Source organism: Corvus kubaryi, unplaced genomic scaffold, assembly GCF_017639235.1.
Source record: "Corvus kubaryi isolate FWS band 111438036 unplaced genomic scaffold, C.kubaryi_AGA036_p1.0 78, whole genome shotgun sequence".
Taxonomy (NCBI): domain Eukaryota; kingdom Metazoa; phylum Chordata; class Aves; order Passeriformes; family Corvidae; genus Corvus; species Corvus kubaryi.
Genome location: NW_024582065.1, coordinates 5,968,515 through 5,994,407, shown reverse-complemented (window position 1 = coordinate 5,994,407; position 25,893 = coordinate 5,968,515). Strand labels below are relative to the sequence as shown.

At 44.9% G+C, this 25,893-nt stretch overlaps 1 protein-coding gene across 5 annotated transcripts in view; it reads right to left on the bottom strand.

The window, feature by feature from the left end:
• FUBP3 (far upstream element binding protein 3) overlaps positions 1 to 25,383 on the bottom strand; it is a 40,236-nt gene extending 14,853 nt beyond the window's left edge. For 2 of the 5 annotated variants that reach the window (XM_042052329.1, XM_042052332.1), the window contains exons 1-11: positions 25,243 to 25,382; positions 17,805 to 17,910; positions 11,578 to 11,628; positions 11,072 to 11,105; positions 9,439 to 9,488; positions 7,874 to 7,945; positions 7,100 to 7,157; positions 4,368 to 4,530; positions 3,411 to 3,509; positions 787 to 891; positions 290 to 392 (exon numbers count right to left, since the gene is read on the bottom strand). In XM_042052329.1, coding sequence (XP_041908263.1) covers positions 290 to 392; positions 787 to 891; positions 3,411 to 3,509; positions 4,368 to 4,530; positions 7,100 to 7,157; positions 7,874 to 7,945; positions 9,439 to 9,488; positions 11,072 to 11,105; positions 11,578 to 11,628; positions 17,805 to 17,910; positions 25,243 to 25,335 — 934 coding nt within the window. In that variant the 5' untranslated portion in view covers positions 25,336 to 25,382. Of the gene's footprint in view, positions 1 to 289; positions 393 to 786; positions 892 to 3,410; positions 3,510 to 4,367; positions 4,531 to 7,099; positions 7,158 to 7,873; positions 7,946 to 9,438; positions 9,489 to 11,071; positions 11,106 to 11,577; positions 11,629 to 17,804; positions 17,911 to 25,242 lie in introns of all 5 variants that reach the window. The other 3 variants (XM_042052333.1, XM_042052330.1, XM_042052331.1) reach the window with 3 other exon arrangements.
• Between the last annotated feature and the right edge of the window lie 510 nt (positions 25,384 to 25,893).

Sequence of the window (25,893 nt, the reverse complement as noted above, 5' to 3'; positions counted from 1 at the left end):
AGGCTTTAATGTCCTAAAGGAGAATTCTTTAACAGGAAATAAAAGATTTCTGTTATTTTATCTGTAATTACCACTCAAGACATGACTGTTGTGACATCTAATGTTTGCAAATGAGCTGTATATAATCTTACTCTCTGAAAACCAGGAAGTGCATGAGGAGGCAGCACATCATATTTAAATGGGTTTCAGAAAGAGACACAATGCACCTGTAAATGAGGAAAGCCTGGCTGCTGGAACCCAAAAGTGGAACACTGGTCAGAAAGCAACGGCTCTCCATCCTCACACAAACCTGGTTTAAATTGAATCCTAACTCCAGCATCATTCTGAATCTTTTTGATCATTTCTCCATTTCTTCCTATCACAATTCCAACAGCAAACCTGGGCACAGAGACCTGATGGGAAAGGCAAAGGAGTATGAAAGTGCAGAGAACTAGACTGAATGACTCTGATTTTACAAGGAGATGCTCTTAACGTTGAGGACGGGCCATGTTAGGCAGCTCCAGGCTATAGAACAGCATTGTTTGAGAAAAACAAACAAGTGGCCACAAATTCCTTCCCCACTAAATGAACTCTGCACTACAAGAATGCAGCTTAAAAAAGACAATTATAAAGTGCCATCTGGGAGTCCAGGAGAACTCCTCCTCTTTGCAGAGCCAGACTCAATTCTTCTGGCAAAAGAACACAATGCATTTAAAAAGCAGCTTACAGGTTACAAGTGCAATTGGATGACTCCCCCCACTACCCATCCCACAGGGAGGTTAGCAGAGTACTGTGAAGGAAACGTACCTCTATGCTGCCTCCTCCCATTCTAGCACTGAAATCACTGCGTACGCCTCGGAAGTCTGCCTGATCTTTCTCTCGGATGATCTCCAGTACCATTTCCCTCGCTTGCTACATGGGGAAAGAAGTTACAGTTAGCTTCAAATTATTCTGCTTGCCCTCCTGGTGTTAGGGCCTCAACAGCGGGTAACGCTCAGGCTTCAGGCAGAGGGATCTCCACCTGCTGAACGCGAACAGCGGTCTGATTTAGGATTTCTTTTACCACAGCCTGTTCTTGATGGCATCTTCCATGTCTGCCAAAACCTGCCAGGTGCACAAGGTGGCAGTTTCTTGGGTGCAATTGCTTCCTCCAGTCTTTCAAAACGGCCCTTTAACTTTTAGAATATCTTTTCTTTTTTTTTTTTTCGGAATTAAAGGAAGTGAAGACCCTTCCCTACTGGATAGAACTGAAATCAATACAGTAAGGTAGAAGCTGTTGGTAGCATGGCAGAGATCATGTCCACTAAGAGCTACAGAGCACATACCAAGGAGGTGCTGGGCAGCACTGAGCTTACTGACTCTCAGAAGTTAAGCCCAAGTCTGCAGCAATCCAGCAAGACATTTTCTGAGACAAATGAATATTTCTCCTACCTACTGGCAGCACTCAAGGCCATGCACAAGCCTGCATGTAGCCCAGCTAGTGAAAGTATACCCTGGAAATTAGCCAACAGTAGTCACCAACAAAATAAAAAAAGCCTACATGGCAAACCCAAGCATTTTTTTCTCTCTACTACCAGTCAAGCTTTTGGTTCTATTTCCAAGCTTGAGGGTGGTGGTGAATTTCTCTCCTTTCATTTTTACATATTTTCCATGTCCTCAAGGTATTTTTAATGGAAAGAAACAACTCAAAGACATTTCAGAGATGACAAGACAGAAATAAGGGTGATGGAGAGATTTCATGGGGATTTGAGGGAGTTAAGAGCAGCATCCACAGAATCCCACCAAACCCAAGGATTCATCACACTTCTTAAAACGCTTCCTAAGTGTGCTCAGCTTTAAGTGCCTCAAAGATCTTCCAGCCCGTGCAGTCTCCATATTTCCTTGAATGGAAGACGTGACAACGGCAAATCTTGCAAGGCAGAAGCCACCTGGGAAGTGGCAGCACTGAGAGTATGATTTGGTTAGAAGTAGCCAGACTGTCATTAAACTCCTTTTGCACAGCTATACCTCCACAGTAAAAATTGGGGGGGGGGGAAAAAAACCTAACTCTAAAACTTGCAATAAGAGTTTTTTGAAAAATACAACCCAAACACTATCCCTGAGCAACATCAGCTGTTGCAGCAATTTATGATTAGGGAGTGTTCTGGTTTGGTCAAATTTAGAGATATATCCTCTGAGAGAAGGCACAACCACCCCTCCCCCACCAGGTTCAGGAAAAATAAATTTTCCTCGAAGGAAAGTAAGAGATAAAAACTATTTATTTAACAAACACACTGGAAAAGGAAAATAATGCTAAATAATAAAATCTTTTGCTGTGAAGAAAAAACCTGGGAAAGTGTTCAAGTCCTCCCTTTGGTCTCCTCGGAGCTGGGGCTTGGCCCAGGGCCAGGCCCTCTGTGCCCAGTGGAAAGTCCTCCTGATGTGTTCTGATATTGAAGCAATCCACAGAAAAAGGGAAAAAATCTGAAATTCCAGGGAAGGAAAAAAAGTTCAACTCTCAGTCTCTCTCTGGAGGAAAAGAAACTGAACAACTGGCTGAAAGCTGGCTGGAAAAAAAAAGTTGCTATCTCTGTGTGACCCTGAACAAGCTGCAACCTGCTTTGAAAAAGTTTTGCTCAGTTTTTCCTTCCTCCTCTCAGGCTCAGTTTAAAGGCATAGAAAGGCACAAGAATTAATTTCTGGGCATAGGGCAGCGATGTGGGATACACATCATAAAGTCACCCCAAGACAGGGAGATCGTATGAAACAGAACTACTTTTATTGGAGACAGGAATGCTAAGCTAGATTTAATACTTAGCAAGGTATGAAAGGCACTTGCTGAGAAGTGGAACATGCCATGGCTGAACTTTAATGCTCGAATTCAGGCGCTCCCATCACGCTGCAATCCCCCAGTCTCCAGCTGATGGGAGTTTTTCTCCGAACCGCAGGTTCATCCACATCTGCAGAACCCTGACACAAGGAGACTGAGGTACCAATGTTAAGCAAACCCCTTGGTTTCAGGAGTTGTTGTGGGATTGGTTTTTAATTACCTGCGTCGATTGGCTGTCTGAGGTAGTTTTGCGAAAGGTTCCCTGTCTCAGATGTGTGATTCAGTCAGTCACTAAGAACCCATTTGCTCGAGTGACACAGAGCTCTCATTTTTTGCCACACAGGCTGGAAAGCATTTCAAAGCTACTTTCTCCAAACCCTCCTCATCATCTCTACTCCTACCCATGTGCAATATTTATGTGGAGTGACAGCTCCTAAGTTATGCTGTAAAACAAAGTACTCTGGTGTTTTAACTTGCTCTACTCAACCTTACAGAACAAACAAAACCGGGAAAGATTATTACATTTACAGTCAGATTTGACTCCATTAGATGCTCACAAATACACTCAGGTTTAAATTTCTCCTCAGTTCTCTTGGGAAACCACTTTGCTTTTGTTACATACCTGTACTTTAAATGCATCTCCAGTAATTCGGAGAGGTTTATCTGCTCCAGTAGGCAAAGGACCATCTTGGATCATAATCATTTTCACACCTGTTCGCTCCTGAAGAAAAAGCACAGAGCACTTTTCTAAGCAGAGTCCCTAAAACAAGGGACTGTATTTTGGACACTAAACATTATGAAGGTCAAACCAGCACCGTTACAGAATGCACAAATTCAGGAACAGTCCTAGAGTGTAAAGGACTGCCAGAAATTGTGCTGCTCCTGAGGTTCTCAAATAGCTGAAATCCTTGCAAGGAAAACCCTCTCCACCTTGACAACTGACTTTCCAGCCCTCTCCAAAATCTGTAGCTGTCTGCACATAACAGTTATTAAGTGACCAGCCTCCAAACTATGCGACAGAGGTCTAATCAGGGCACTCAAAACTCCTCCATTTTTAACCTAGATGTTTTGCTAAAACCCTCTACTCTTTAAAAACTTGTACCAGATGGAGGAATAAAGAACGTCCAGGAACACAGTTTATACATAACACAACACTTAATTAGAAAGGGGTGGGATGAGAAAAGAAGATGACACATGGCAGCTTTACCACAGATCAGCAACAAAAGAGAAGCAGAGCACTCTACAACAGCATGGCTGGCATTAAAAATACTGCAGAGCAGAGCAGACGTGGCCCTTCCTTGGCTACAGGGATCCCCTCCTGAACAGCACACACCAAGTGTTGTTATCTACAGCACATGGGTTGCTGTCACTGTTCTGGCAAAACTCCACTACTTGTGTAGCTGGGGCCACACTGATTTTGTAACACAGGATTGGATTTGAGTCCAATCTCCAAAGGCAGAAGAGTAGTCCCTGCTGGAGAAGGTTAGAGCATTCAAGGCTCTCCACTTCAGCCTGTTCCAGTGGATCTAGAGAAGCTGCAGTAGGGAAGAGAGCCCTAAAGGAAATGCATCTTGCGCACCTGCAACTGTTTTATTGTTTCACCTCCTTTGCCGATGACTAGACCCACTTTGGATGCCGGGATCAAAATCTCCTGAATGGTACTGTTGCCATCAACATCGTTGTGAAAACCAGGTCCATTCCGACAGCGATCTACAATCTGCCCCAGTAGCCGTTTTGCTTGTCTTTGGAAAAGAATCGAGGGAAACAACCATTAGACAACATTGCTCCACGTGACCAAGAGACCAGGAACCATCGGAATGGAAAGCGATCGGGGAGAGGAGAAGTGGAAAGATGGAGGAAACCATAGTCAGCACAATGTTTGCCTTTTTTTTTTTTTTAAACTCTTTGATGTCTATTTTCCCCTATCATGATTACTTATAAGCAGTTTGATTTTTGAAAGGGGAAGAGAAAAGGAAGAGCAGCAGCATGCTCTGACCTCTTGGGAAGTTAAGGACAATAGTTGAACTACATTTGGGGTGCTTACTTTGAATGAAGATGCTCTAGGTTTTAACTTTTCTAGCACATATACAATAATAAAACTCAATCTCTGTTCTCCTTCTTGGTCAAGACAAAAAAACACACACTGCTCTGATACTAACACAGCCCATGGATTAACCATTCTCTGGTCAGTCACAGGCAACTGCTTTGCTCTTCTCTACCTGCTCTTACCAGCAGCACCAGAACACTGTCCTAACACAGCCTCTGCTCCAAGCAGTAGGTGCTGAAGCTACACCGCGAAGCGAGGCAGGGATACTGCAGCAGCCACCAGTGAAAGACTGGGTTCTTCTACTCCTGGTGAGAAGAGACACACAAAGAAGCATTTGGGAGATTAAAGATCCCTTCTCTAAAATCTTTAGCATGTCAGAGGTAACTGACAGGGTTTCCCTTCATCTTGAAGACTCCTATACCAGCACATCCCATTCCTGCCCTTGTCCCACAACCCTTCTGAAAGCAGAAGAAATTCACTGGTTCCCTGCTCAGCCTAATGCAGCATCTTCCCCTCTCTCCACTTCACACCATCAGGCACCTTAAGGACAACTGACTTCTCTCTAGAGATTTGAAAAACCAGTACAAAGTCATCCCTTGAAGCAGACGTTCCCCCAAGGCAGCTCAGGGGGTGGTGCTCTGAAGCTGCACTCAGAGCAGAACACTGCTTGCCCTTGACTTTCTCACAACAAAAGGGAAAAGGTGGAATTTCTGGAAGCCTGCTTCAAATATTCTGGAAAAGTTTTAAAAGGTTTTATTCATCTACCTTCATATTTGGTGCAAAGTTCTTTTAGTGACAGTATAGAGACCACAACAGTTAATACACAACATATTTCAGATGAGAAGGGGTCACTCAGAAATTAAGCCTATTAGTTTGTCACTGGATATAACTAATGAAAACATTTCTCACAAAACCCTTCTCAAAGAAGTCTGACATCTAAAATGGTTTCCTGACTTTATTTTATTTTTCTACAAGTAGCCTGAACAGTTCAAACAACCAATTTGTCAAGAATTTGACCACAAAAGTAAATTAAATTTCACTTAATTCCATGTCCATGTTCTGTTTCACAAACTGAACAGTGTCACTTTTAAAATTTACTCATATTTTATTTAAAGACAGCCTTGGACACGAGTACATTTAACTGCTTATTTCAGAACCACAAAGTCTTAACTACACCTCTCCCCCATTTTCCCCCAACTGATCTCATGAGGCATCCCAGCTTTTTACTATTTTGCTCTTGTTCTTAAATATCCTTTGCTAAAGGGAGAAAGCCACTTCAATATCAGCAAGAATACACTGCCTGCCCTATAATGTGAGTTTGCCAATTGTATTTATTCTGGCTCACTGCTTGCAGTATTATGGTAGAATAAGGAGATTTAAGTACCCTTAGATCTCTTTAGGAATGGAAGAATGATGAGTGTCTTCTCTTTAGAGAGACAGTCTTTGCACCCATGTATTTTCAAATGCAACTCAAAGATTTCCAGATGGATTTTAAAAAACCCACCTACCCAAAGGCTGGGGAGAGAAAGAGCAGCTCCATATGTTAAGTGTGTTCCTGTAAGCCTGAGGATCCTGGATCCAGTTCCAGCAGGAGGTCCTCAACTGGTTTGTGAGAGTCTCAAACTCAGCTCCTGGGAAGGGGGAGGGAGGAAACACTGTCCCTAAAGTTTCTATAGGTCTAAAGATAGAAATCCCTGCTGGCTGGCCACGTGTCTCTACCATGCAAGGAGCAGAATCAAGACTTGGGTTCAGTCCTTTGCTTCTTGTTGGCAGCGATGCAGAGACAAGCACCCAGTGGGCCTCATGCTGCTCTGCAACAACACCAACACCTCCAGGGTATCCTGGAGTGGCACCCACAGGCTTTAGAGGCCTCATGCAGCCCTTCTTCAGCTGGAAGGATGCTCATCTCAATAGGAGTAGGGAAGCGAAGGGGAGAAGAGAAGTGCCCTTCAACAGCTTAGCTCAGTATCCTGGAAAGCTGCAGTTACAAAACTGCATCCTAGGTGCCCTAAGAGCAACCTCACCCTGCGGAGGGGAATTCCAAGGAAATTTCTGCAGAGGATTCAAACTGCAAGTGGAAAAAAAGCCTTTGAGGTGCACAGTTTAAAGCATCAGACCAAGAGGTTCTATGCTCCAGAGACCCTCAAGTTTCTCTAGGCCAACATTTGCTGGTGTGGCTAATAACCAAGTAGCACCACTGACAGAGCACAGCATTAGGGAGAAGAGAAAGAAGGAAAAAGGAGAGAAACTAAATCAGAACTCACTCAATGCTCTCTGGTGTCCCAGTGAGTACACAGGGCCTCTCGGGCATCCCACCACTGTCTGTAAAGGAAACAAGAAGAAAACTTGTGATACATGGAATTAAAAATGTGGCAGCTATTTCAGTGACCATGAAGCACCAATGGAAGCACCACCCACCTGCACACAGCATGCTAAAGAATTCAAAGACATCCAGGATCAACATATTTTAAATTATTTACTGGATGTCTGCATTCTTTTAAAGCCTTCCCCACCAATTAAAGGGAGGGGTAAAAACTCAGATAACATTGATCAACAGTTCCCTGTACAGCACTGCAGCCCAGTCTTCCCCAAAGCAAACTGGCACCAATGATCCCATTTGGATGAATGGTCTCATTTTTATGATGCAAAGCAAGCTGTATGGAGAGCTGTTGCCAACCCTCCTGAAATGTCTTCTGCCAGGAGCTGGAGCTGATCAAGCCAGTCAGATGCAAACCACAGAGCTGAGCAAAGTGAGAAAACTCAACAGCTTCAGGTCCAAGCACAACACAGATTGCCCATTTGCTCTGCAACCATCTGTTGGTTAAAGCCAGTTCCCTCAATGTTCCATTCCCCAAACCACCTGACAGACCTGTTTTCTACCCTGGTTGGGAGGTGGGTCCAACAACAGCTCTCCCACGCCTGTCTCTATCCATGTTAATGGTGATAACACACTGTGAGCATGGGAATTGCATGATCTAATGGACACAACACCCTTTGACATTAAAACCTGTTCACCCACCACACAAAGAGAGTCTTACCTGGAGCAATTTGAATTTTGCAGCCAGACTCTATCTGAATCCGTGAGATCTGTTCTCCTCCCCTGCCGATTACTGAAATGAGTTCAACAAGCATCAGAACAAACTGTTTTTCCTGGAAACTGCAGAGCACCTTCCCCCTTTTACTTTGGTGCAGCTGTCTATAAAGGAACAGTTTGACTCCACGATTGCAGAAGAGGCATCCAAATTTATCATAGCAGAAAAACACTGAAATACTGCGGAAAGTTGTTCTATTTGCTTAGAAAAACAAAACAAAAAAGCCTGTCTTGCACTGGAATGGAAAGAAATAAGTATGAAAGAAATAAGGCACTAGTCTGGGTGATGCTGGGAGAGTAATTTAAGTATACCTTGTTCAGCCTGAACCAATAAACCAGTTATTTTGGGTACTAAAAAAGGCAAAGACTTGTTTCTTTATAATTCCTATTTTACTGCCATTTTTGAATGGACATGCTATTTGGCTGTCTGCACTCAGACAGAGCCACATCCTGAAATGCTCTATCAACCCCCAGTGAACACAAATATCTATCTCCCTTAACTCTCAGAGTTGATACATCACTGTTTCACAACAAGACATGCAGAGCACAGACCACACCAATTACCATTTCTACCCTTCCCAGACTGCAAAAACAGCAAAGCTGTAAAGCCAAACAGGTATTCCTGGCTCAGGGTGCTCCCAAAGAAGCATCTCAGCTGTGGGGTGGCATCCCCCTGTATCTGAACCGGGGTGAGATTTAACACAGAGGTGATGCCTGCAAGCTCCCCTCTCCCAGGGCCAACATCCTCCATGTGTAGCACCAGGACTGGTAAATGAAGAGGTCTGGCAGGAGAGGGGGGAGCCTTTCCTTTGCAGGAATTTGAGTTACAGTCTTGCAGTGTCTTTAGAGTCAGAACAAAACTTGGCGCACTATGGGGTAATTACCACGGCCTGTTATTTTCCTCTTTACTTTCCATATATCAAATTGGAAGGGATACACAGAGACCCAGCAGTAGAAGTGTCTATGCAATCACTGCAGTAACACATCAGCAGGAGGTGCCACTGAAAGCAAGAGTAATGATCATTAAGAGGAAGACAGAAATTAGGATCAAGCTTGAAAGAAAACAGTACCAGGAATGCAAATCTAGGAAAAACTCTCGTCTGGTTGCGTTTCCCCGCAGCAAATGTATAGGAAATTTAAAACTCTGTTTAACTTGCCTTTAGTCAACTCATATTTTAACATTTAAATGTTGTTTTCCTTCCTCAACTTCCACAGTTTTGCATACTCAAAGTAAAATGTTACAATGTAGGGAAATAAATTCACTTTTGACTTGAGAAAATCACTAAAATGCCCAGTAACTTGTAGCAGACATTCTTGTTCTTATTACTGGGACATTGAGCTTTTCCATGAAGTTTGCATCTGGATTTTAAACACAGATCCTCTGTTCCCCATGAAGACAGCATTAAACAAGGCTTATCCAAGGCTAATAAGCACAAAAACTTGTGTCAGAATCAACAGCATTCCTGCACAGGAAACACACTGAGAAGCATCAAAAGCATCCAAGGTACTTACTAAATCCAACCATTTTATCAGGCACTTTGAACTCTTCTGTTATTACAGCCCTAAAACAAAAAAAAAGGAAGAAAACCCCATCAAATTTTCATTACAAAGAACAATTTGGAAGAAACTACATCCCTGCCATGGAGCCTGGGCTCAGGACAGGGATTCTGCAAACACAAGTAAGAGCACATCGCTGCCAAAATCATTTGTTTTGGAAGGGACCTCTCATGGTCACACAATTCCTCCTATGCTGGATCCATGTCCAGTCTACCTCTGGTATCTTGAATGAAGCTGATGGAAAAAGTTCTTTTTGTCATTTTTGCTCCAGACAGATTTAACAAAAAAAAAAAACCAAACCAGTTTCCTTATCATTGAGCCTGGACCTCCCAAGCAGCAGTGTCTACGCTTCCAGATATTCTCCTCCCAGGAGACACCAACCAAAGCCAGTCCTGACATGAACACCCCTTTCTGGCAGTCACAGGTTTGGTGTTTGGGACTCTTTTTTTGCCTGCTTGCCCTTATCATTCTTCTCCTTGGAAGTCATAAAAATTGTCTTCGATTATTCTCTGAATTCTTATTATCTCAAGACTTCCATACCTATTGCTCTTTGGACATTTTCAATGTGCCTGCCTCAAAACAGAGCACTCAAAGCAGTTTCCTAAGACCTGACCATAGTCAAATAGAAAGGAATTAACTTGGATTGCTTTTTTGTTTAGCTGTTTCTGTTTTGTAGAAAACACAACACCATGAATATGGAATTTGAAAACATGCATTATATACAATTTGTTCAGCAATCTCAAAAGCAATAAAACACCTGCACAGTAAGTTCAATGCAGGTTTTGTGGTGAGGTATATTAAAATCTTCCCATCTTTTTGCTTAAGATCAGTAAGGGAAGCTATAAAATACACGAGACTTGATTAGCTAAGTTGCAGATAAAGTACACGCACTGCCCACACTTTTCTAGGCTGCTCTAGTCAGACACTAGCTTTAACTTAACCATTAAAAATTTCAGGTTCTACAGCCTTCATGCACATTGTTTGTCCCTTCTGCTGAGGCCCCAAACAGCTGGTTAGGATGGAAATGCACTACTATTCACCTTTGGGCTAACTCAGCTTTAGAAATGTTCTTCCATTCAAAACAACACAGACAACTCCTCAAGATCAGGATTTGAGAAAAACTGAGAATTTTACATTTTTATTGGATGCTGAGACATGCTGGATGACAACTCATACTTGCTTCAGTCTTCCCAAACCATCTTTGACAAAGGTGTCATCCCAGGTCATATTACACCAACAATACTAAATAGTAATAACACCAACAATAACACGTGTCTGTTTGATACTTCCACCTTTTGCCAAAACGCCAGACCTTTTTCACTTTTTCTTTCTTGCCCCCTGGCAGGGCAGGGGAAGGAAAAAGAGAGAGAATTTATTTTTTTCAGTCCTGAAGATTTGCAGGGACCAAATCCAACTTTCACATAAACTCCTCTTTTTTTCATCAGAACAAACAACCCAGGCTGGAGAAAACCCAAGCTGACAGTTTTTCCACATTCTCAACCTCTGACTTCCTAACACTACTACAGATGGTGGATCAATAAACAATTAGAATTGATCAATAAATAATAAAACATAACCCACTGCTTACCTTTGATGTACCAGGGCCCCTAACTGGTTACCTACTGTGGCAGAGAGAGAAAAAAGGGAAAAAAATCAAAGCATTAGCACGGATAAACTAACTTCATCCCTATAGAAAAAGAGTTCTTACCGTTTCATCAAAAAAGAAAGAAAAGCAAAACAGTAATTTAGGTTCAGTGGCTGAAATGAATGCGTTATGTGGTACAAAACAGGAGGGGATTTCTTGATCAACACACACCATAGCCCAGTGTCCAGCTGAACACAGGAGAGGGAATTGATCCGCGTCTCCCCATGCTGAGAGTCATGGGAGAAAATCCTGCCTGCCCAAATCCAAATCCCTGCAACTGACCTCCCCCCTTCCCAAATTAAGCCCAAAGCAGTAAAAAAAAAAAAAGGGAAAAGGCGGGGAGGGAGGAGGAGGGAGAGAAATTTGAAGACCAGTGTGTATTAAAGAATAAAAGCCAAGCAGCCTCAGAGATTCCCTCAGTCCAAGCATCAGACACGGCTGGCACATACTTCTCTCTGTGTCTCTGATCTGTGCTCCATGGAGCCCACTTACACGGAGACCTGTTAAAGGAATAGGGCTGTTAAGTAACCTCGTGGCACCCAAACAGTGTTTCAACCCAACAAAACACATGTTCCTGAACAAATTCCAGGCATTTCTGCCATGTTAGCTGCTGGTCCATCTATGATTACAAGTCATCTCCCTACTGACAACCCTCAGACAGACTTCTGCCCCAACCCCAACAGATTAGATCTTTCTTCCAAATGTTAATAGGGAAAATATCATTAGACCAACTCATGCAAAGTGGGAACACGAGCCCTGCTGGGCTTCCTACTGGACTTTGCCTGCAGCAAACCAGCTAAAAACCAGACCATTTGGTGCTAACAACCAGCTGAAAGATTATATTGCATGCCTGGAGGGCACAGGGAACAAAACAAATGAAACTGGCCAATATGTGAGCTGTGATAATAAAGATGCTGTTTCAAACTACCTTGCAGCAAACTGCACATTCTTTGACCTGAAATAAATTGGCAATCAGCTGGCAGGGATAGAAAGTGGATGCATCCCACGCTCTCTAAATCCGGTAGAAAAATGCATCAAGTTTGTGGCCAAACACTTTACTCAAAGAAAATAGACAAAGAGAGTCAACAGTGTATTTCTGCCGCGTGTCAATACCCCCATAATAGTTCAGGACCAAATATCGACAGTCTATCTGTTTTATGACTTTCCCCAGCTCAGCAATAAGACAACTCCTGCATTATTGACTCCCTTAGATTTGTCTTTGCATATTCTCACCCTGAACATAAAAAGCTCTAATTTGATAACTATGAATATTGCAGTTGAAAAAGGTGGGTGATGTAATGGGGAATATTTGCTCTGGCTGATAAGCTCCTACCACAGAGCTGAGCAAACACAACCAAACTCAGAATCTTGTTCCAAACTGCACTCAGAATATTTCAGCTCCACGCAGTAGGTCTGGTGGTAGTGGTGTAGTGTGGGGTTGCCACAGCCAAGGCCACTCATTATCAAGATGCCAGAAAGAGTGGTTTTAACTCTGCAAAGGCTGTATTTAAATCTCCACTTCGCATTTCAATTCACCAGAACAGCTCTCTTAGCAATCTGTTCCACTGCAGCCGCTGCCCACAAATTATGAGACAGATAGACATCCTATAATCAACTCCCCAAGTTCACGCAAGGAAGGGAAGAGCCTTCATTTTGTAACACAATCCTACACTTGAAAAAGACAACTTCCGAGGGGAAACCTGTACAAGCACAGGAAGTTAAATTGGTCAAGGAATTAATGCTTTAGATGTAGGTAACAATGTCTCTCCAACCCATTCTGAGTACTATCCAACCAGAGTAAGCTATTCACCCTCATAGGGAGATTCCAGCCTTAATGCATGTTTATTATATATTTATTCATGCTAATTAGCATGAAAAAATGATGCCACAATAACTTATGTGAGAGACCATTCCTTCCACAGTCTACAGGTAACTTCTCGAAAAACTGAGATCAAAAGCAAATGGAGAGAAATGGAAATGATTTACTTCAAGTCAGTTATGATCAGTTATGATTTCTCTCTGTTTTGGGGGGGGGGAATGATGTGGCTCCCAGTTCCAACAACCTAAAGGTCCATTCCTTCTCCAACATGCCCATTTTTCTCTGAAAAACAGGGCCTAATAGAGAGGCAGAGCTGGGGCAGCCACAATATCGAAAGCTGATGCACCATCCCACCGTCTCCCTTCACACCAAGGAGGGGGCTGAACTCTGACAAACCACATATGTATTTCCCCCTTTTACATCTATTCAGTACAATTTAACTGTAACTGCAGTCATTTTACTGCAAATAAGGAAAAATACTGAATAAAATCAGCACAATTTCCTATTAATGGCACCTGCTGGTTGATAACTCTTCATTCTGCTTTACGCTTCACCTTAACTGAATTCTACCTAACAGACACTCAAAACAAATGCGGATTTTTCTTCCGCCCCACAAAACAGAGCAGTGCCTCCCACTAAATTAATGTGCACGATGGGAATATACAATCTCTTCAGGAATATCTTCATGGCTAGAATAAAATCAGAGCAACACATCTCCTGGAGAGCAGTGGAACAGGGCTGCTTTTCATACTTTTGAGCCAAAATGGGATCATCATAAATTTTAGAAAGCTGCAAAGATAGTTACCTAATTCTCCGTCGTTAAATATTGCTAGGTTTTTCTTTAATTAAATAGGCAAACTCTAATAATTTTTGTGCCTGACTTCACTGTAAATCTTTGGAGGTTTTTTTCCCCTCCCTTAAACCACCTTTTTTAAAAAGTGGCCATCCATAAAGTTACAATTTTGAACAGTGGTATTTTGTGTATTAAACTAAATCTTTTGCCAAGAGATCTGGACTTTTGCCCTGGTCCTACTGCTGCTGCAGATGTGTCAAAGAGCATCAGTACTGACTTTCTTCAGCAGTAAGACAGGAATAAAATTCCCTTCTGCCCACCACTATTTTCACTGAAAACATGCCGGAAGAAAAGAATAAAGTACTTTGTTCAGCAGGATCACGTCGTGTTTGAGCCCCTTGGTTCTACTACAACCAAGTTTTATTACACCAGAGCGGGTCGTCTTCAGATCTGGATGTACCACAGGAGCTTGGGGAGAAGAGTGGAATGAAGGGCTGTGAGGCTTCTCCAAGGTCTCTCACCTTTGTTTTCCCAGACTCAAAGGATGCCCCAGCCTTCAGCTGCCATGCTGCTGCTTAATCCTATGGATCTAACAGGACGCTCCTTTAAAGCAGCCCAAAGCAGGGCAAACAAAGGGTAACGTTCTGTCCATCAGTCTCTTTGCAGCAGACTAGATCCCTGCTTCCTTTGAACAAAAGGAGGCTGCTTCTTTAAAGGTTATTTAGCATTAAACCAACTTATTAATCTGTGCTGGTAATTAGAGGGACCTATTAATTAGAATGGAGGCCAGAGGCAGCAGTTGGCCCTTTACAGGAGGGCTGGGGTGTGTCCTCAGCAGCAGCCACAGGCAAAGTGCCACCAGGTCTCTCTGCAGGTCAGACTCACCTGTCCCTACTGCTCACCTTTGCTGAGAAACATTAACCCCTGCAAGTGGCCACAGAAATGCCAGCTGTGACTTCCCAGGAGCAGTACAAATAAACCTGATCTCTTCTCTGCACTACAGCTGTTTGCAAGATTACTTCCAAGTTGTTTCCAGAAAGGGGAAATAAAGAAGCCAAGGAGAAGAGAAATAATCAGTCTCAAGCTCCATCTAACACCAGTGAGCCAGGTTACCAGGGTTGATCCCGCTGCTCCACAGTTCAGATGAGGGTTATGTTAAGGGAAGTGCAGAAGGCACCCACACATCCTGGTTTCCAACACTACGACAAATCTGTTTTTCCTGGAAATGCTTTAAAAGCTGCTGAATTTGTTTGGATCAATGCACTGACACCTGTCTTAAGACCACTTCCTAAGGCGGCATCAGGCAGCCACAGCAGCAGCTGCTTACAAAAACAGACAGGAAGAATTAGATTGTCCTGAAAGACAGACAGTTTTCCTGTCACCTTAAATATTTCCTCTGGAGACAATTTTTTCAGCAGTATTAAGAACAGCATTAATTTCCTAAGAGCTGTATGGGGATAAGGAAGCAGTGAGACCTGCACTCAGCTGTGAGCGTGCAGTATACAGGGGTAAATTTCCCACCAGATTTGTTTCCAGCTCATCCAGAGCAGCAGAATGTATCCAAATCCACACACTAACATTTCTAGAGCATGTGTAACAATCACTTCTTGACAACATCTCCAAACTGTGGTTCACAGACAAGCAGAAAACGAGAAAAGTGTGGGCATGCAATCCCAACACCCCTTGTTTGCAGCTAACAGAGAATTAAAAAAATCATCCAAATAGAAGTGCTTTCCTAATTAAAGCGTCCTATTAAAAGCAACTTCCATCTTCCAGATGTTTAAAGCTAAAGCTGCATTATAGACATTTAATTACATGGCAGCAAGAGCAGGTAGCCCAAGACTAAGATATGGATCACACCACAAAGAGATACACAGCAAGAAGCACCCACAGCTTCAGGAGTTGCTCTGCCAGGCTGCAGGTAAAGAACAGCACAGGAGGATTCCACTTGTAGGAGGGAACTCATCACACAGCTGCATCTCAGTACACGACTTATTCATACCATTAGAAACAAAACCCAACATGACCCAAGCTGAAAGAAGTACTACAACCCTTAGCCCTACCCGACAATTCCTGCTTCTTTGTCAAATTCCAGCCCTTCAAAATATTACTTCAGTCACTTCTCTTCTCCTCGAAGATCTCACCGATCAGATTTCTGGGAAGGGAGTTGGACAAAGTCATATACAGATGTATATGAGCAACCCAAGGGCAAACACAGCATTGGAGCTCCTTTAAAAACAGTTACAGGCAAGGTCCAGTGCTGAGTACAGGGTGAGCAGAACAACTGCTGATCCAGGAGTCAGGAATAGCCACTCTGAGAGGCTCTCCCAGGAACAATACCCGCTCCATGGAGTTATCTACCACAGCACAAGAAACCAGCAGTAAGGCACGTTTATAGCCCAGATTGCTACTGTATTGACACGGTCTGTGTCAACACAAACAAGGCTCACCAAGTTCTAGGGCTCGTCAGTACAAGTTTAAGTACAAAGTCTAACCTGTCACTACAGCACTACGACCATTTCACGTGTTACAAGTTCCTAAAACCCATTTTGTCAAGAGGTCAGCTCTCCCAGTTCAGTCTGATCAATGAAAGACACAAGCGGGACAAATGTTGTGAATGACTGGTTCCTAGAAGGCTATTTTTATTCTTTTTCACACACAGCCACGTCCCTAAGCTATTCAGGCACAGCTCAGAGCTGTTCAGCATTCCCCAACACTGCCAAGCCTGTGACAGCCCAGCACCTTCTCCTGCAGAACCAGCACACACCAGCAATGCCAGACCTCTGGCTTCTCAACAAAAGGATACTCCAGTCCAAGATACAAAGCATGGGGGCTCACCCAGATGAATCCGTTCTCTCCTGAAACCCCAAACCAAAGGAGCAGCAGCAACCTGTTGCTCAAATAGAGCCAAGAGCAGAGAACAGAAGTGGGTGGTGGCATGTGTTCAGAAAACAGTAAATGTTAGCAAGCCAGAGGCTCCACATGAAAGAAACTTCTCCCCATGCTCCAGCACGTTTTTTCAGACTGAGAAGCAGACATGCAGTTATTTTCAGCCTTTGTATCAGATAGAAAAAAATTCTTTTCAAAATGAAGTGCTAGGCAGCAGCTTTGCCTATCTCCTCAGTACTCCTGAACATATCCATGGGGGAGAGAATCACCCTGCAGGGCTATGAGTGTCAGGAAAAATACCAGAGGAAATAGCAAAAGGAAGACATAGACATGCTTTTTATTTCTTCACAAAGAAAGGTGAGCTCTTTGCATCTACAGAGCAGCAGACAATACAGTTTAAACACTTCTTGTAACAATGCATATCATTAGATTTATAAAACCTAAAAAACTCTTGTTCTAATATTTTCATTGATCCCACCAAAGATAAGAAACTAGTGGCTTATTTTAAAACTGTAACAATTCATACAATATTGACTTATGACAGTTACCAGCTATGTCCATGCAATAAACTATCCTTTGGCTGGGACCAATTTTAAATTCTTCAGAGATTTTAGAATTCTCAAATAATAATGGAGAAAGCTAATCTAATACAGGAGGTTTCCTTCCAGCTTGCATCATCTTACATAAGTACCTTTTTTGCTTAGAACTCATGTACAAAGCAACCAGAACTTGACAGCAACTCAGCTCCTGGGCTGTGACTGTTGTCACAGATGGAAAGGAACATGTGTAATACTGTCCCTACACATTACCTGCACTCAGAAAAGAAGGGTCATCAGGGAAGAGCATGTACTGTGTACACCTGGTACTCTGTAGGTGGGCTCCAGCACAGGCCCAATAAGCAAATCCTCCTCCCTCCCTCAACTCCCATAGACCAAGATTTAAATTACACTGTTTGCTATTTCCCAAAGGTCATGAACTAACAAAGAATTGCTTCACATTAACACTAATGCCTAAGAACACTGTGCTATCTAGGTAAGAGTAAACAACACAGGGCACCTTGTATAAAATTTCTATACACAGAAAGATGCATTTTCCATCCTTAAAATAGACAACTGACTCCACAGATGAATTTCAGGAGCTGCATCCACAAGACTGACTAATCACAGCCAGCTTACCTCCATCATCCAGGGGTCGTTTCTGCACTCCATAACCGTAGACTGAGGGGTCCACAAGTGTTGTAGAATTATTCAAGTGAGGAATATCTCCAATTTTAGCAGCAATCTATAAAAACAGGATAAAAGCATTATCAGCATAGCTGAAGTTTCAGCCACCACAAGTAAATACTCTTTCTCCCAATAAAGCGTTGGCCCCAGTCCAACCTTCTCTCAGGTATTTACTATATAGGTGGATTTGTAACAAGGCTCTTCATTTGTAAAGCAAACAATTTTCTGCTTGCTTTTAGTATTTGCTTAATTAAGACCACCCAGTTCCTCTTCCAGATCATAAGCAGTAACTGTCTGCTTATGAACATTATATTCAGGAGTATTTCCTCGATGGATAGCTGACAAGCTAAATCTTGCTAAGAGGAGGGTTCAAACTAACTCCCCAACTTTGTCCTGGAGAAGCTGCCACCACCAGAGCTGTGTGGGAGGACACATGCTTCCTCCTGCATGCAGATCCAGACACACAGAAATGCACACTCACATCCATGGGGGAGCACAGGGAGAGAGTGAAAACACACAGCAAAAGGACAGGTTTGGGAACTCTCTGCCAAAGAGACTGGATCACTCTTGTTTACTGTGTGAGGAATAAGCCAGTGGGCAAACTATCAGTCCAGAACTAGTTTCCATTTCCTGCAGTGGTCAGTACAGCACAAACACGACTAATGCTGCCTGTGCCTCTGCTTCCAACCCTTCCAGAGGGGAAACTGCCATTCCCTGCCGAGCCAGGATACAAGGAGTTTATTCACAGGAAAGAGGAGACAGTCAGCTATCACACTAAGGGAACTATGGTAAGCAAATAAACTTGGTGAGACACACACCTAAACATCACTTAATACAGGTGAAAAGCTCATCTCTAGTGACATTTGGGGGACAGCTGCACAGGTGGGCACTGACAACACGAGCTCTTCCAGCTGCTCTCTGAGCTAACTGGTGGAAACCTACCCTAGAAACACACAGGCACATTCCCTGGGTGCTGCACCCCAGTTAACACCCTCCCAGGGGCAGGCAAACTGTAGTCTCACAACTCCCCTTGCCTACATAAAGTATTTTGCTGTAATAAGCAAGCGCAGAACAAAATAGTTACAGAACAAATATAAAGTACACTGTATTCTACAGCATTTGCTGCCTTTTCCAGCAAAAAGAAAATCATTGAATAGAATCTTTACTAAAAGACTGATCTCACTCCATCATAACTGGATTTCACCAGAGAATAAACAACAGGAGCAGATGAAAGAAAGAGCATTTTACACAGATATGTTTTAAATGACCAATATATCTAAAGATCTCTAAAATTTGCATTTCACTGCAACAGAAAGACATCTACAGTAAGTCTGGTTGTTGACACTACCTTCTGTTCCAGTGGAACAAACAACTGCCCAAGATGCAGAACCACAGGGTACTGAAAAAAGCTATTTGAAATAATCTTGAAAGATTGAGGGCACTGCTTTTAGAAAAAGAATAGGAAACATTCTGTTCAATGCCTTGCATAAAAACAGCTCAGAGTTTGGACCATTTTCTGCTTATAGCCCATTCTGTCCTGTCTCCTTTTGGAAAGTTGGTAACTTTGTTGTGTCAGAAATGTCAGAGATAAGAGAATAAAATCTTCCTCTGGGACCAGCTGTGATTCTGAAGCTTTTATGACAAGCATTTTGTACGTTGACATCTCCAGTAAGTCCCCAGAAAGCTGGTTCTGAAAGCATTAACACACCTTGTCCTCTCCAGGAGGGAGGGCCAGATGATGCTTTACTCTTTTGTTAAATGTTGTACTGCATCCATGGACTCAGCCCTTTGCCCACATACTTTCCCCTTATGTTTGGGATTAAGAGAATTTTAACGAAATACAAAGAGCAGAGATGTTTTCTGACTACTTCAATGCTGAAATATAAATGCTAAAATATATTTTACAGCAATCTATTAACAGCTTTCATATAGTAACTTACAATGTAGACCAAAAGGAACAGTGTCAGGTACACCATACCCTGACATATTTTGGGACATTTGATTTTAACACATCCTTCACAAACTCTCTTCCTGTCAGTAGCTATTTACCATGACTTACAAATTATGGACAATCGTTTAGAGGTGAAATCACTCACCACACACTCCAGGAAAAGAAAAAACTAGTCTGTGGATAGCAGAAGCTGGCTCAGGGAAGGAAGGAAGCCTGAAGTACAAGGGTGTTCAGGAGCAGCTTGCTGGCACCAAGGCTGTCTACTCCCAACTCAGGGGGAGCTTTGTGAACCCCTGCTCATACTGAGCACACAATGATCACCCTGGCACAGAATCTTCCAAGAAAAGGGCAAAGCAAGAGTGTTAAAACAATTTTTACATTATCAGCTTTTAGGATATTTTCCTTCCCCCACCCCCCCCCCCTTTATTTAAACTGGTACCCTTATCTCTAAAGCCTCCCAGCTGCCACTGGATTACAGGCAGACAACGGTGCCACCTCACCACAGCAGGAAAAAACACCCTGCAAAACTGAGAGCTGAGTTTTTAAAGTACATGTAGCAGCTAAAATACATTTTAACATCTCATGTTCAACTTAAAATGGGAAGCTCCGTTTTTATGACAGGTTCAGCAGGGAGGTAAGCACAAAAATTAGGACATGGCAAATAAGCAGACCTAGCCCTTATCTGCCTAAATGACCTTGAGTAATGTACTGCTGTTAGCCACTGCTTTTGTCCTGCTCTATGTCAGCCTTTGGGTTTTTTCCTCTTTCCCCCCCCCCCCCCTCTAAACCCAATGCATCCATTTTATCAAGCTCTGAAATATACTGGGGAAAAAAGCATCATTGTTTCTGCACCTAAATTCCCCAAAATAAAGCTCTCCAACAAAGACTTTAAAGGACACAACACAAGCCCCAGCTACAAATTGCAATGGTAAAGCCAAGAAAAACAAACTAATCCATGAAGTTGTGTGAGGGAGGCAAGTTTTCCTATACCTTGCACTTCTGTTCTCCTTTACGTTTAACAGCCAGAAAAATGACAAAATACAAAGTAATACAAAACCACTTCTAGATATGAAGCTTCTTTGCTAGGCAAACTCAAACACCAGTATCTGCAGAATTCAGCTTTCAAGACAACAGGCCCAGCTTCTAAGAAAAACCTCTCCATGGTGCCCTCCAAAGAACAGCAACAGATAAAATCACCAATTCTAGGTATTAGCAGGATAAAAAAACCAATAAGGCACTGTCAGCTGACCCTTCAGACTATGCTGGTACTCGTGCTGCTCCTCCCTTTCACTCAGCAGAACACTTGAGTTGGGGTGACAGACATTTCTCCAGAGCTCTGCAGAAAGCAATAAAACCATCCACAACCATTTAAGCTTCGTGTCACACGTGGTTTTCCTAAATACCAGAGTAATTGGCAAAGCCTAAATCTATTTGAGGATGACCTGAAAAAGGACTCTGCAAGGGGGTGAAGAAAAGTTTGTCCCAGGCCCCTCCATCACCACAGAAATTAGAAGTTAGAGCCTGATATAGAAAGGGATTTCAAGCACATAGCCTGTTGACTCTCAGTCAGTCTCAGGATATTCCCCATTTTTGAGGTAGCCAGGATGGCACATCACAGGCTCACCAAGCCTCAGCCTTTCCTCTCCAGAGCATTCCTACAACACCCAGCAAGACACTGTGTGGTCAATAAGAACAAAACTTAAGGATGGTCTGAGAGAAATTAATTTTAGTCCAAAGTACAAGCAGCTCTGCTTATTTTCTGATCCCACTATTCAAAAGAGGAGCAAACATCCTCTCTCTCTCTCCCCCCCCCACCCCCACCCCAAAATGCCATAGAAAAGCCACCCTGCCTGGGAGCAGCTGGACAGATCAGTCCCCACCTAAGAGCCACCAATCCACTCAAGACGTGGTGCAGAAGATGCAGGACAGAGCAGCTCCAAGTCCCAGCACTGCCTTGAAAAAGTAATTATTCATAAATCCCAAATATTTCAGAGTCCACAAAAAATCCAGGCAAGTCCAGCACAAACGCTGAAAGCAATGTAAAGTAATTTCTTTCAAAGATATTCCAGGTTTCCTATCCTTATATCATCTCACATCCCAGCTGCTCTAAGGAATGCAGCTCCTTTCCTTTAATCAGGAAAGTCTTCCTTGTCCTGAAGTTATGTCCTTGTTTAGATATTCATAACCAAGCACTGTATTCCATAGCCTGATTGTCATGTTATGGCTCTCATGAGAGCCGAGTTTAGTAAATTTGATTACTGGTCTTACATGTGACACAAACCTTGAAAGATTCAAATGTCAAGCCAGGGATGACCAACCCATCAAGTCAGAACTATGGGTGAATTTCTTTATTCTGCTCCCTCATTCCCTTAGAGCAAAAGGAATACTCCAAAAAGGCCAAAACCAGAACAAAAGCTCAACCAGATCAGTACAGCTCAGGCAAATAAACACCAAACACTCTTGGCTCTCCCATCACCTCCCGAGAAATATCAGGTGCAGCTGCCTTTTCATTACCCCCTGATTCTCAGACAGGAAGTTCCACCACAGATTGCTCGGGTGGTGAGGCAAATATCCATCACCTGAGTAATGAAGAGCATTTTCAGTGACATTTGGCAACAAGTCACCAGTGACAATTTAGTTGTGTGTGAGAGAAGACCACCTGCTCTCTTACATAGCCTCCCCAGAACTAGATTAAATCAAGTATATTCACAGGGGAAGGAAACATTTTAGCCCTCCAACAGCTTTTTTCATCCCACAAACACTAATGGAAAAAAATCATACTCAACAGGCAGCAAACAACTCACCACACAAAAATGTAGGACACTGCGCTCCCACAAACACGTGCAGAGCCCACATTTCCCAACGCACTTGTTTCCAGTGTGGAAGACAGCTGGAAGGTGCTGCTGGAATCTACCAGGTCAGACTAACTCAAGTTTTAGGCTCATGGAAACCCAGCACGTGCAGAATAATCGCAGCAAGCGTCATGAACTTAAGAACAACAAAATCAAGTAAGTGACCACAGCCAGGGCACAGAATTATTTACTCTTTATTATTCCATCTCTCTCATGCATGGGTTGGGGCCTCACAGATCCACCCTACAAACACGATGACAGCAGACAGGCAGCTCCAACTCAGATCCATTTGCAGTTAGTGCTGTGTTTGAGCCCATGATCCTCTGAGGCATCACACTTTATTTAAGCTGTTACTGCTCTGAGTGGTACACACAGCTGCACATTCAACACAGAAGGGTTTGGGGTGGAAGAGACCTCAAAAATCATCTCGTTCCACCCCCTGCCATGGGCAGGGACACCTTCCACTGTTCCAGGTTGCTCCAAGCCTTGTCACACCTGAACTTGGACACTTCCAGGAATGAGGCAGCCACAGCTTCTCTGGGCAACCTGTGCCAGGGCCTCACCACCCCCACAAGGAAGAATTTCTTCCTAATGTCTAACCAAAACATCCCCTCTTTCAGTTTGAACCCATTCCCCCTTGTCCTGCCACTACAGTTCCTGATGAGGAGTCCAGTCCCTCTCCAGCTTCCCTGCAGCCCCTTTCAGATCCCAGAAGATGTTGCGATGTCTCCATTCAACCTTCTCTTCTCCAGGCTAAACAGCCCCAGCTCTCTCAGTCTGTCTCCACAGGGCAGGTGCTCCAATCCCCTTATCAACTTCATGGCCTCTTCTGGACTTGAAACACCCACAACATAATTTCAACAAGCTGCACTTCACCAGCAAATTATTTTCTTTTACATAAATGGGTTATTCAACTGCTAACAGGTGGTAGCATTACCAGATATTTAAATAGGATGTTTTTGCAATGAGAGGCCTTCTGTAAGATACAACCAGGACAAGACAAACACAGCTGCAACACCTCTCAATTTAGCTGCATCAAGCACATAACCCTGTCTGGGTGTTCAGACATCACATATCAAGGACACGGCGCTTTCACATGGACTGAAAGAAGCGAGGCCTGGCTCACCTGAGAGCAGCTCACACCCCACCAACATGTGCTGAGAAGGAAATCAATGGCCCCAGAGCAGGTCCTGGCGTCCTGGGAGGTGCAGGGTGTGGATCTACACCACCAAGTGCCTCTGTGCAGGTCACTGCAGACTGCACAGAACATGGACTGGCTGCCACACTGATTCCCAGGTGAGCTGAGAGCCAGGGGAAAGCACCTCAGTTCCATTACAGAGAGCACTAGAGAGGTCTTAGGGTCCAGCTTAGTTTCTTCAGAAGCTTGGCAGTGAAATGACAAAGTCTGGGCAACAGAAGGGGATTTCTCCCACCTGGCCTGTAAAACTGGAGAGAATAAAGTCAGGGTCTTTGAGCACCAGCTGGGCTCAGGTCCTGGCACTCAGCTGTGTTACAGCTCCTTAACGTGCAGTAACTAAGCACAACTGCAACCTGTTCAGAGATGGAACGAACACCTGTGACAGATGTGGAACAGGAGGTGTGAAAAACAGCCACAGCATCCATGCTGTGAGCAGCAGCTTCTTGTTCTGCAGCCACTTTGCACAAACCAAGGAGCACACAAACACCTGGAATATCCTGTACTGAAGACGAGGGTGTTGATTCCTGCAGGTCTGGGCACTTTCACTGAAGCTTCCCATTTTAGCACTGTGTAAGTTCACAGATTCCTCTGGGGAGCACCTCGCTCCCCCCTCCCCTCTCCCTGAAGGGAATGCCAAGCTCCCGCTCTGCCAAGGTTTATATTCACAGAATCAATTAGCTTGGAAAAGACCTCTGAGGTCATCCAGTCCAAGCTGTGACCGATCACCACCTTGTCGATCAGATGATGACACTGAGTGCCACGTCCAGTGTTCCCTTAAACACCTCCAGAGATGGTGACTCCACCACCTCCCTGGGCAGCCCATTCCAACACGTAATGACGCCTTCTGTGAAGAAACTCCTCGCAATGTCCAACCTAAAGCTGCCCTGGCATAGCTTAAGACTGAGTGCTCTTGTCCTGTCGCTGGTTGCCTGGGAGAAGAGCCCGACCCCCACCTGGCCACAACCTTTCAGGGAGTTGTACACTGTGATAAGGTCCCGCCTGAGCCTCCTCTTCTCCAGGCTGAGTGGCCTCAGCTCCCTCAGCCGCTCCTCACAGGACATACACCCCAGACCCTTCCCCAGCTTCGCTGCCGATCTCTGGCTGATCTATCGCTCAGCCCACGCACGAGGCCCCGTTTGAAACACGAATTAGCACCAGCTCACACCCACCCAGTGCCCAGGGCCAGACGGCTGCGGGCCTGTCACCAACCACGGCCGCGACTGTCAGAGCCCCACCGCCTGCTCAGGGCATAGCCCCGGGGCTCCGGTCACCCGGCAGACGGGCAGAGGGGCAGCGGGGCCGCGGCCCTGCCCCCACCTCAGCTCCGCGGCCTAGCGGCGCCCCACGGCCTCCTCCCGCCCACCCCCCACCCGCCGGCCGGCGCCTCACCTGCCGGGCCCGGTGCAGAGCGTCCACAAAACCCTCGGGCTTGATGCCGACGGGCGCCGCGCTCTGGCTCTGCCCCTGCGCCAGCTCCGCCATGGCCCGCGCCCGTCCCGCCGCTCCGCCCGGGGCCCGCGCCCGGAAAGGGAAGGAGCCCCCCACTTCCGCCGGAAGTGCCCCGGAGGGGCGGGGCCACGGGGGGCTCGCGCCGCGGGGTGGGGATGGGGCCGAGGGGCGGGGCCAGAACAGGCCACGCCCCCCCCGGGACCCCGCGTCCGCTCCGGGACCCGGCCGGGAACGGCAGCGCCGCTGCCCCGGGCCCTGCTCTGCCCCCGGCAGGCCCTGCTCTGCCCCCTGCTCTGCCCCCGCTGTGCCGGACCCCGCTCTGCCCCCGCCGCCGTGCCGGGCTCTGCTCTGCCCTCGCTGCGCCCTGCTCTGTCCCCGCCGTGCCGGGCTCTGCTCTGCCCTGCCCTCGCCGCTGTGCCGGGCTCTGCTCTGCCCCCGCCAGGCCCTGCTCTGTCCCCGCCGTGCCGGGCCCCGCTCTGCCCCCGCCGGGCCCTCCCCGCCTGTGACAGCTCCTGCCCGACCGTGCCATCCCAGCCACACCTGTTCCGTTCCGTCCCGTCCCTGCCTGCGCTGCCGTGTCCCCGCCGGTTC